Below are 12,330 nucleotides of genomic sequence, written 5' to 3'. Positions count from 1 at the left end.
CACAATTTTTAAATTTGCAGATGACACAATTGTGGGGAAGAATAGGGAAGTCACTTGGAAGGTACAAGTCAAGGCGAGGTAGAGGAAGAAAGGAATCTCTAAGTGTAAGTACATCAATTGCTAAAAATTAAGCCACCAGTTAACAAGGCCATAAAGAAAGCAAACCAAGCACTATGGTTTATTTGTAGAGGGACAGAGTTGAAAAATAGGGAAAGAACCTTGGCTAGACTTTGGTGAGCAGGGCTAAACCGAGTACTCTAAAAAGGATTTAGATGTACTGGAGAGGCTGCAGAAAAGATTTAGAAAGGTGATACCATAAAAATGTGGGTATACATATCAGAGAAGGAATGACAGACTTGGGTCTCTTTTATTTTGAAAAAGGCTGAAGAGTGACCTAACAAAGTGGATGCGGAGAATGTTTCCTCTTGTGGGGCAGAGCATAAATGGAGGCCATCAATGTAAGGTAGTTGCCAAGAAATCCAACCAGGAATTCAGAAGATACTTCTTTACGCAAAAACTTGTGAGAATGTGGCACTTAATAATAATCTTTATTATTATCACAAGTAAGCTTACATTAACATTGCAATGAAATTACTGGAAAATCCCCTAATCGCCACATTCCAGCGCCTGTTCAGGTACACAGAGGGAGAATTCAGAAAGTCCAATTCACCCAATAGCACGTCTTTCGGGACTTGTCAGAGGAAACCGGAGCACCCGGAGAAACCCCACGCAGACACTGGGAGAACGTGTAGACTCCACACGGACAGTGACCCAAGCGGGAAACAAACCTGGGACCCTGGCACTGTGAAGCAACAGTGTTACCATGCCGCCCAGTGCGTGGTTGAAGCGAATAGTATAGATTTTCAAGGGAAAGCTTGTCAGGATTATGAGGATGAAGGGAATGGGGAGTTGTTGCGATGATAGATTTAGATGAAAAAAGACCAGAGGAAGCTTGAGGGAGCATAAATGCTGGCATGAACTGGTTGGGCCGAGTTGCCTGTTTCTGTGCCGCATATCCAATATAATTTTAGGATTTATTAAACCTGTGATAGAAAACTGTTTCAACACTTACTTCATGATATATTTTGTACTGCAGCTACTGGTTTTACATGAGGATTGCTATATTTGTGAGCTTGGATGCTTGTGCAAGGCTCTGCCTTCTTAATGGCTATTTTTAACATTGAGGGAAAAGAATGAAGTGACAGTTGCAGCATTATTACCATTTGTCATTTATAAATGTGTTTTGCTTTGGGCTGGGATTATGCTACTCTCTCAGCATGTATCAAGTGGTGAGGTACCAGCTTCTAAAGATGGTCTTGTACATTTGGGTTCTTGTGCAGGCTGAAGTCAGATTAGGACATATCTCCCACATGAGTTTGCTTCATGCCAATATACATAGGAGACCTAATTGCAAAAGTTGGAGTGTACTGACTGCTATAAATAATTTCAAGATTAAGAGCTAACATTATCAATGAGTTTTTGGAATTGTAAATTTTGGCGGGGAAATGGAAAATGGTATGTTAGAAAATGTGATGGCACAAATTTGTGTTGTGATTCTCAACTATAATTGTCAGAATCTCAAGTTAATGGAACCTGTAAAATGAATTGTATTATATTCTCAACAAAATGTTTTGCATCCTGAGAAATTAATTCTGTTTGGCAGCATCTTCAAAGTTTTGATACATTACATATTTGTTAACACATGCTCTTCGAATCCACAAGAGGGTGCTCAAGTAAAGGCATCCGAGTTGTAATTACGTTTATTATAATGGCTGGCTTGACATTTGAATCCAAATAATTTCTGCCAGGGCAAGTAATGCACTTGACTTGGTGTTAAAAGGCCAAATGAACTGCACTATGCTAATGTATTAACTTTGCACAGATGTCTGCATTCATAATAATAATAATCTTTATTGTCACAAGTAGCCTTAGAGTAACACTACAATGAAGTTACAGTGAAAAGCCCCGAGTCGCCACATTCTGGCACCTGTTCGGGTACATGGCGGAAGAATTCAGAATGTCCAAATTATCTAACAGCACGTCTTTCGGGACTTGAGAGGAAACCGGAGAAAATCCATGCAAACACGGGGAGAACGTGCAGACTTCGCACAGACAGTGACCCAAGCTGGGAATCGGACCTGGGACCCTGGCGCTGTTAAACAAAAGTGCTAACCACTTCTCATCCCTGAGTCAGAAGTTGAGGGTTTTTGTCCCAATTTGGGAGCTGAGGCTAGCTCCACGGTGCTGTACTGAGTGAGTGCTGAACTATTTGAGGCACTGTATTGTGGGTGAGATATTAAACTGAAGCCATGTCAATCCTGCAGTGTAGAAGGTCTCATAGTACCATTCCAAGAAGAGCAGGGTGCTCTTGGGTTTCCTGAACAATAAATAGGGGTGTTTGTGGGTTTCCTGGCCAATATTGTATCTCTCAACCAACATCACTTAACAATGATCTGGTAATTTTTCTCATTGATGTTTTTGGACCCTTCCTGGGCCCAAATTGGCTACAGAATTTCCTAAATTATAATATTGACTGTGCTGCAAAAAGTAATGCATTAGCTGTAAAGTTCTTTGGGATGCTCGGAGGTTGTGTAGGGTACTATATAAATGTAAATTTATCTTTTTTCTTTCTGCTGTGTACACGGACTTAATGGTACTTAAAAATTTGTAGTATTTGTGACATGTGGAAAAGGAATCTAGAATCTGTAAAATACTGGCGGAGAAATTCTTTTCCACAGTTCTGGCGTTTCTCTGCAGCACAGTGCCATCTTTCTGCAGACATTTGCTGTCACAGACCTTTGTAGTTTTGAAAGCAATTATACCATGCCTAACATTTATTTAACCCTGACTACACTTGTTATCGGTTCCACTAGAGCAGTAGTCCTACTTGATTTGACATGGGAACATTTATTAAATGAGATGTGGGTTTAGACAGGGGTGGGGGGGGGGTGGTTTGCAGATACTCAAATTACACATAATGTACCTAAATACATTTTGGATAGCTAGGAAGCAAAATTAGAATTAATGGCACCCTTGGTGCACAAATGGAAAAAAAATAGAAAGTTCCATTAATTTTTTTTCTTGGCCAACTTGCTGGAATCAAAAGTGTGATGACCTCAAACCAAATGACAGCAAATGTTGCATTCTAAAATGTGTCAGTGTTTCTTCTGTTGAAGGAGTTGGTGATGAAAGTTATGAATCACAGTGGCAAGTGAAATGTAGAATATATGATCTGATTGCTAATGGCTTTTTTCTTTATCATGGAATAGTTCAATTTATGTGGTGAATACATTCCATCAAACAGGACTGATTATGTTTGTGAACCGATGAGTGTACATCTTGTGTTGGAATGGAAGTAGACCCAGCAGTAAACACTTCAGAGATAAAGCATGTTCTGTTTTAATGTGACAGCTTTTTATCTGAATAAATTTAGAGTAACTGAGGGGCTCCAAGATTAGTTCACAGAAAATGTCCTATTTCCCACATGCAATCCAGTGGCATCTGTCAGTAAGATCCCCCTAGAGCACGTCCTTTTCTCAGAATTGATGCCAATATATTTGGCCTATTCCCAACCCTATAGAATAGCTTTTCTTCCTAACGCCTGTCACTTTTTGCTGTTCAATGTGGGATGATTATTCTAACTTCGATAGCTAATTACCGTACATGAAAAGGTTAGTGCTGGATTTTCATGGGTATCTTGATCCATGAAAGGTAGTCTGGCATGATTTTTCTGGAGCAAAGCTTTTGTGTGTTATATAAATTGTGTGAAAAAGTACTTCTTTCAGCACCGAGTCTGTTTGTCTTGGTTGGCGTCAATGTCATTTTCTGTTCAGACTGAGCTCTGGTGCTTTGCTGCCTTGTACATGAATATTTTATTTTTTGCCAACATAGAAAAAAATCTGAATTTTATTAAATCTGAAAAATACTCGAGGTGATTAAAGCGACTCCGGATATAAGGAAAGAATCTTCAGGCAGGCAATGTCTCAGCGTGCAAATTGCGATGGGAATTGGCCATTCGGACAGTGTGGTGAAAGGGATCTGGCTCCTCAAAGAACTACAGATTTACTGCTCGGAATTTTTAAAATATATTATTTTGTACAAAAAAAAGTCCTATCATTTTGATACATTTATTCTTGAGAATTGGTTCAGATTATGAGTTTAAAATGTGAAGCAAATTAGAGAGATTTTTTTTTTTAATTGATCAATCTTTAAAAGCCTATTTTGCTGCTGCGTATTTTCATCCAGAATTAATTTGTTGAAAAGAAATTGCATGTGAAAAAACATAAATGGAGCTTTCTATTCTTTTTCATTTGTGCACCAAGGAATCCTAATTTCTCTCCCTTGCTATCTAAAATGTGTTTCGGTACATTATGTATAAATTGTGTATCTAAGCTGTTCATGCAGTATTGGTTTACCTGTCACTTTTTATGCATTACTTGAAATTTCAAATGAGTCCTCATTCCATTAACAATTCCTGCTTTTCTTTTAGGTGTCCTGGGGACTGGAGAATTCTGGGAATTTCTGAATTTCACTGAGCGCCACTCCAGTATTCTCTACAAGATACTACTGTTCAGTTTAACTAGTGCTCTAGGCCAGGTCAGTATTATTTGTATCACTGTGGAACATCAAAAGGCTCACAAAATAATTTTTTAAAAATATTTCAAATAAACACTTTTTAGAGTGTAAACGATAAGCTTTATTGCATTTATCCTCCCGCGACAAATGGGAATTTAAGTATTAGAAATTTGGCACTCACTTTCATGTCTTTTTCTTTTCCAGAGTTTTATCTTTATGACTGTTGTTCACTTTGGACCTTTAACGTGTTCGATCATTACTACAACCAGAAAGTTCTTTACTATCCTTGGTTCTGTGCTTATTTTTGGTAATCCAATTAGCTCCTTGCAGTGGTTAGGCACTGTCTTTGTATTCCTAGGTGAGTGATGTAAATCTTTTCCTCGCAGTAACCTACAAAATAAGAACATTTAAAATACTAATTTAGTTAGGGCAATTCGCTTAAGTGCCAGTAATTCAGGCATTTGACTTGATGGCAATTAGATTGTAATACCAACCCACAGACTAGGTCATTACTTTGCTGAATCCTTGTATTATAAAGGAAAAGCACTGAACAAAAGTTCCCCCTAAGGGAGGTGACCTTTTGTATATAGGTGTGAATATCTTCAGTGTCCATGTCTCATTAATGCCATCTGTATTTTAGTGAAGTCCCCAGCGATTAAGGTGTTCACTTGTTCTGATGTCGTAGAGTTATAATACTGTTTTACCTTAGAATATCTGTTTCTATTTATGTAAAATGAGTACTGCTTAATCACATTTCTAAATCTTAAACCTCATGTCATGCATATGAATGAACATGTCATTTGCTTGTCTGTTTTGGAAATTCCTGCAACCTCATGCTCATTCAATCCACTGAATCCATAGGTAAAAATAGTAATTGTTTCTTTTCGGCTACCAAATTGGTTTGAGATTAGGAGAATCTAGTTTGAAATGCCTTACATTGAACCTGCAATAGCAAAAGCATTTTCTTTTCACAAATCTCACTAAAATTGTTTTTATTTTCCATTTTTCTCTCTCTTCAGGGCTTGGTTTAGATGCCAAATTTGGAAAGGCAACTAAGAAAATCATCACTAAACACTGAAGTCAATATAATCAGAAGATTTTCATCACCAATAATGCTGCCTGAACTTGATCAGTTGATGTTTAAATTCTTTGCTAAGGTTGTTACATCATTTAAATGTTGGAATGGTTCGCTTTTTTAAAAAAAGTATACGTTTCCAAGATTTCTGTGTCCCCATGTGAGTACTTTAAGGGTTTACGCCTACACTTTGTGCAATACTTAACTTATTATCATGGACATGTTTGTTAGGTAATGCCTCGCATCAGGCGTGACTTGTAAATGCTATCAATAAAGTTCTAGCATTGATAATATTTCTCAAAATTTGGCAAATATTATTATGCAAAAATCCTGAATTTCTAAAAGATAAAATTGTTCTTGATAATTTGATTGTATTGTGTGTGTCTGTGTAGTGCCTTCTCAATCATCTTACTATCGCATTTGTCTTATGAAATGTTTTGGAAGCCTCCTGTCCTCAGGTTTTTAAATCACGTGGCCTGCAAAAGATCAATGGTTCTGTACAATCTGGATACTGATATGATTATATACTCATAGTTCATAGCTTAAAGTTTCATTGTTTGATTGCTAGTCTACATGACCTTGTTTAAAACACCATAAGTGTTTACTTTAGTCCTCCTCAAGCCTTAGAAAAGCAAGATAATTCAGATGCTGGAAATCTGAAATGAAAGCTGAAAGTGCTGGAAATACTCAGCCAGTCTGGCAACATTTTGCACGGAGAGAAACAGAAAATGTTCAGAAGTCAGGGACCTGACCTGAGTGTTTCCAGCATGTTCTATTTTTAATACCAAAGTTTTTGAATTGTTTTAAAAAAGAAAAACCCTCCCAAAATGTAATAAGGGGTAACACTTAAGAACCGATTCATATTAAAAAATCCTTAAAAGTAGAGATTTTTAACTCTAAATCCTGCACTTTGAAGTGAGAATAGTTAGCAATCCTATTTGCTACTGCCCGATGTCGCTGTTGTCTGTGTGAAATTGAGCACAGCTTAATTTAATGCCATCTTGATTTACATTTAACTATTGTGTGCAAAGTGATCTTTAGTAATGACTTAGGAGGAAGGAGGAAATGGGCTTGTTACATGTTGGGAAGCTAACCCACCACAATCTGATTTTATTATATTTTATTCTGAACGGTCCTTGTCAGTGAGCCATCTGTTCTTCGCCCATTGTCTCACATGGTTTACAGTATGACGTTTTGCCAGTTGTGGAAGTTTTCCAACAAAAAACAAATCATCATCTATTTTCAAAATAAAAGCTTTAAATAATGTCTTCATTGTAATATATTTTGTACATTTTTATAGCCCTTGGGATTATTGTGCGCACCATTGAAGATGATTAATCAGGGCAGTACAGTGGCACGTTGCTGCCTATGGCACTGAGGACCGGGTTTGAATCCCAACCCTGAGTCACTGTCTGTGAGGAGTTTGCACATTCTCCCCGTGTCTGCGTGGGCTTCACCCCCACAACCCAAAAGAGGTGCAGGTTAGGTGAATTGGCCACATTAAATGGCCCCTTAATTGGAAAAAAGAATTGGGTACTCAACATTTTTTTAAAAAAGATGATGATTAATCAAACTCAGAAGAGCTGAACCATTGAATTTGATAGAGGGTTTTTATAATTGAATAGTCGGAGCAGAGTAGATTGAAATAGGCAATTTTCAGTGGTCATGGATCCAGCAAAATGCAATATCGATAAAAGATTAAATGTGAGAGATTTGGATAGGGAACAGGCAAAACTTTTACAAATGGCCGAGAGACTTGAACGCACCATTGGAATTAGTCATTGAAACAGATTGATAGTTGAAAGAAGGGGGGAGGGGAAGAGATATAGAATGGGCACATGAGAGTAGGATTACTGCTACGGAGGATGAACAAAAATGAGGATTGATTGGACTAATGGCTTGTCCATTTCCATGTTAGAATTCCGTACAAATGGTGTCCAGTCAAGTTATTGAGTTAAAGGGTAGCAAATGTTGAGGTTCTATAGTGGAATAGGAAATGGATTAATCCTATGTATGTCTGTGCGGTAAATTTTGATTCCAGCCAGGTAGTCTTTAATTGTAGGGTGAGGAGCAAGAAAAGCCTTGTCTACATCCCTAGATTGTCGTCTGGTTGATTTCTCAGTTGTAGAATGAGGTGTGAGGTGGCAGAGGTAGGCGTTACAATTTGTGGGGAATTGTTAACTGCCATCAGTGACTGTGATTTTGTGATGATGTATTTTCCAATCTTTTGGAACAGGATGCCAGATCGCTGTGATATAATCAGTAAGTGGCCGTGGCTGATTCTAGATGTATTTTTACTATATGGTGTAGATGTGAAACCTGATATTGACGGTGCATTTCTGTCCAGGCACTCCAGTTCCATTTCCTGTAGCCACAAATAAGTAAAGTGAGCACTATTCATGAAAGGCACCTTAAAAACAGCCAATCTTTGTTTGGGTTCACAGGCATTTCATACTCAGGCAGTTCTAAGGTTTTGACAGAAGGATCACATGGGGTCAAGATGCAGTTTCAGATGCTGCATTGCTTGCCTTGTATCAGTACTTTCATCAGCAATCCACTGTTCTCCAGGTCCCTAGAGAAGGAGGAAAGCAATGATGTACATTCAACTATTGAGCCTTGAAAACAATATTATAGCACTTTTGTATGCTGAGACTGGGGGGTGGGGATGGGGGTTAAGACTGCTTTGATCATTTTTGTTCTTCAGTCATTATTTCCGTTCATAGAATTTACAGTGCAGAAGGAGGCCATTCGGTCCATCGAGTTGGCACTGTCTCTTGGAAAAAGCACCCTACTTAAGCTACACCTCTCGCCTCCGCTATATCCCCCTAACCCAGTAACCCCACCTACTCTTTTAAACGCAAAAGGGTAATTTATCACGGCCAGTTCACCTAACCTGCACATCTTTAGACTGGGAGGAAACCGGAGCACCCGGAGGAAATCCATGCAGACAGAGGGAGAAAGCGCAAACTCCACACAGTCACCCCGCGGCTAAAATTGAACCCAGGTCCCTGGAGCTGTGAGGCAGCAGTGCTAACCAATGCCGCCCTGTTGCCTAGATGGGGTAGCGAATATTATACAATGATATATTTAAAATCAAAATACAATGTCATTTCATATTTTTAGGTTTCAAAAGTTCAAAAATGGCTTTTGGTCCTTGAGATTCAGAGACCCTACATTTACCACTTAAAACTACTTAACTAAGTCATATTCTCATGTAAGGACCATTTTTTTTTTTAAAAAGGCAAGTTGCATGCCTGTAAAATTAGGATATGCTTAATTAACCTTGCAACCCAAATAAAATTTAATTCAGCTTCTGACTTTAATTTTAAAATTTGAAATGAGGTCACAAGCATCTAGCAGATGTGACTTGACTCTTTTAGAGATGTTCTCAAACACTTAACCAGTCTCCAAATGCATTTGTTTCAATCTGTATCATTGGATTGTGCTTAATGGACACGTGTGGAAACACCACAATTTTAATTTGCACCATAGTATCCCACTTAATCAGAATTGTGTAAATGTCTGCTTATATTAACTTCTTACCATCATGTTTTGTATGCCATCTCAGCTACTCCGTCTCATAATGCGAAAAGGGACTTAGCAACGTTCACATCTCCGAATATGTCAAGACAATAAATTATATTTACAGCTACTGCTTTGGAGGCAATTGTGATAACCAATTTGCACACAGCAAAATTCTGCAAACAGCACCTGAGATAAATCATAAAGTAATAATGCAGATGAAGATGCCAGATCAAGATAAGAAAACATGCATTTAGGATTCTTGGATTTATAAATGGAGGCATTGAGTACAAAAGCAAGGAGGTTATGTTAAACCTTTACAAATTGCTAATTGGACCTCAGTGGAGTAATGTCAAATTTGGGCACCCAATTAAGAAAGGATGTTAAGATCTTGGCGAGGGTGAAGAGGCTATTCACTAGAGTGATGCCACAAATGAATGTTCTTAACCAACAGCAGTTTGTGTTTATATAGCAACTTTACCATAATAAAACATCCTCATGATGTTTGACAGGAGTATTAAAAAGCAGTTAGTCACCGGGCCACATGAGATATTGGGGTGGGTGGCCTACAGATTTTAAGGAGCATCTTACAGAAAGAATCCGATGTGGAGACGTTTAGAGTGGAAATACCAAGTCTGAGGGTCTTGGCAGCTGAAGGCACAGACACCAATTGTTGAGCAATTGAAATTGAGATGTTCAAGAAGCCAGAATTAGAGGAGGGCATATATCTCAAGGCTATGGGGCTGGAAGAGCTAGCAGAGTGCGAGACCATGAAGGGATTTGAAAATAAGCATAAGAGTTTTGAGTATTGGCTCCAGGTTAAGCAATGGTTCAATGTAGGGCAGCAAACATAGGGGTGATAGTGAATGAGCCTTGCTATGAGTAAGGTAACTGACAAAAGAGTTTTGGATGACCATGTAAAGAGATCAGAGAAGCTGGGATTGCTCTCCTTGTGGCAGAGAAGTTCAAGGGGACGTTTAAAAGTGATGTTCGAAATTATGAAGGGTCGTGATAAGAGTAGAAGGGAAGGAACTTTCCACTAATAGGCAGGTCAATGAGCAGAAGGCACAGATGTAAAATAATTGGCAAAAGGACCCAAGGGGGAAGTGAGATTTGTTTCCACACATTGTTATTAATTGGAACACTTACCTGAAAAGGTGATGGAATTATGAAAATAAATTTGCATTGCTATCGGAGAAGAGCACAGAAATAGGACTAATTGTGTAGTCTCTGCCAAAGAACCTGCACAGTCATAATGGTTCAAAAAGCCTCCATCTGTGCTGCAGCATTTTATTGATTGGGCTTTCAGTAAGAAGTTCCAGATATAGACCAAAGCTTTATAGAAAAAATAAATATACTTCGGATTAGTTCAGGCATTGAAGTCAGTTGAGGATTTGTAGATGCCATGCTACCAGTTGATGGTGGAGTAGCACAGATTTACTTCTCAGCAAGATGGTGGGTGAGTATATCTCATCAGGGTAGCCTTTGAGGAAGAAATCTGAAATCATCTGGATTGAGAGAATGTGTATTGGCAGAAGCAGAAAAGCACAGAGAAAACTGACATGTTAGAATCCCCACTGAGATCAATAACTTTGTTTAAAAAATGAACTTCCCGAGGAAGTAGAAACTAGCAAAAGGACAGGAATTGAGACACCTCCAAATAAAACACTTCCTCTGCAAAGAGACAGTAGGGTACCCCCGAGGAAGTAGAAACTAGCAAAAGGACAGGAATTGAGACACCTCCAAATAAAACACTTCCTCTGCAAAGAGAGTAGGGTACCCCAGGGCCCCAGAAAACACACTACTAGAGGTCCTGATAGGCACAAGCAGTGAGAAGGGGGGGCTATGTGGGAAAATATACGGACAGCTACTGGACAGAGCTCGAACACCACTGGACGAGACCAGACAAAAATGGGAGGACGAACTGGGGACAGGTAGGATGGGGACTCTGGAGCGAAGCACTGAGCAGGGCGAACTCCGTCTTCTCCAGCACAAGGCTAAGCCTAATGCAGCTCATAGTGGTGCACAGAGCGCACCTGACCAGAACCCGAATGAGCAGGTTCTTCCCGGAGGTGGAGGACAAATGTGAGTGGTGCCAGAGGAGCCCGGCCAACCACACCCACATGTTTTGGGCTTGCCCCAAGCTTGCTGGGTTCTGGACAGCCTTCTCCGAAGCAATGTCCAAGGTTATGGGGGTGAGGGCGAAGCCATGCCCAGTAGTGGCAATCTTCGGGGTATCGAAGCAGCCAGAGTTATACATGGGGAATGGGGCCAGTGCCCTTGCTTTTGCTTCCCTAATCGCACGCCGGAGAATCCTGCTTGGCTGGCGATTGGCAGCACTGCCCAAAGCTGCAGACTGGCTCGCTGACCTCTCGGAATTTCTCCATCTGGAGAAGATTAAGTACGCCATCCGATGGTCAGAGGAAGGCTTCCTGGATACTTGGGGGCAGTTTGGCGGCCTGTTCCAAAACCTGTTCGTAACCAGCAACGAGGAGTAAGCTAAGGGAAAAAAAGATGAGGAACCAAAGGACTGCGCTACCCGGGAGGGAAGGAAGGTGAGGAAACCACAAGAGGAGAGGAAGGGTGCTGAAGCCAATGGAGGCGGGGTATCATAGACCGATCCAAAGGGCAACAAAATGTTCACAGAGTTAGTTAAATGAAGGACAAAACAATCTTCTCTGTAAAATAAAGTAAATTAGCGCAGGCAAGAAAAATGTAATGTATGTACACAACAACTGTTTATAAATATGAGAAAAGCCAATAAAAAGATTTTCCCCCCAAAAATGAACTTCCCTCGCGACTGATGGAAATAAACCTATGGACCTCAATGTTAATCGAACACTACTTAACAGGCAACTAATACACCAAATTAAACAGGAGGCACTTTCACATAAACTAACTCAATTGCAATACATCTTGCAACGTGCTGTACTTCAGGCACTTACATTGCATTTCAAGGTCCACTCCCAAGATATACCCCAAGCTTTCCGGCAGGTTTACTTCTCCCTGCTCCGCCAGGTTCATTTTCCCAATGTTCTTTCACAGTGTCTACCTGAGTAAACTGACACCCATCTTGGCGACTCCTTGGGCATTGCGCTCTTGCGCCAGCGTAATGCAGACGGTAAATCCTGGGAAAGGTCTCCTGAGTGTTTTCCAGC

General features: G+C 39.8%; 1 protein-coding gene across 1 annotated transcript in view; it reads left to right on the top strand.

Moving 5' to 3' along the window:
• slc35b1 (solute carrier family 35 member B1) overlaps window positions 1–6,916 on the top strand; it is a 36,106-nt gene extending 29,190 nt beyond the window's left edge. Inside the window, exons 7-9 of the mRNA XM_072487105.1 lie at window positions 4,490–4,596; window positions 4,780–4,933; window positions 5,595–6,916. Of these exons, the coding sequence (XP_072343206.1) occupies window positions 4,490–4,596; window positions 4,780–4,933; window positions 5,595–5,653 (320 nt within the window). The 3' untranslated portion in view covers window positions 5,654–6,916. The remainder of the gene's footprint in view (window positions 1–4,489; window positions 4,597–4,779; window positions 4,934–5,594) is intronic.
• Window positions 6,917–12,330: the final 5,414 nt, after the last annotated feature.

The sequence above is a fragment of the Scyliorhinus torazame genome, chromosome 21, assembly GCF_047496885.1.
Source record: "Scyliorhinus torazame isolate Kashiwa2021f chromosome 21, sScyTor2.1, whole genome shotgun sequence".
Lineage (NCBI taxonomy): Eukaryota > Metazoa > Chordata > Chondrichthyes > Carcharhiniformes > Scyliorhinidae > Scyliorhinus > Scyliorhinus torazame.
The sequence above is the reverse complement of the archived record's forward strand: the minus strand, read 5'-3'. Positions and strand labels throughout refer to the sequence as shown.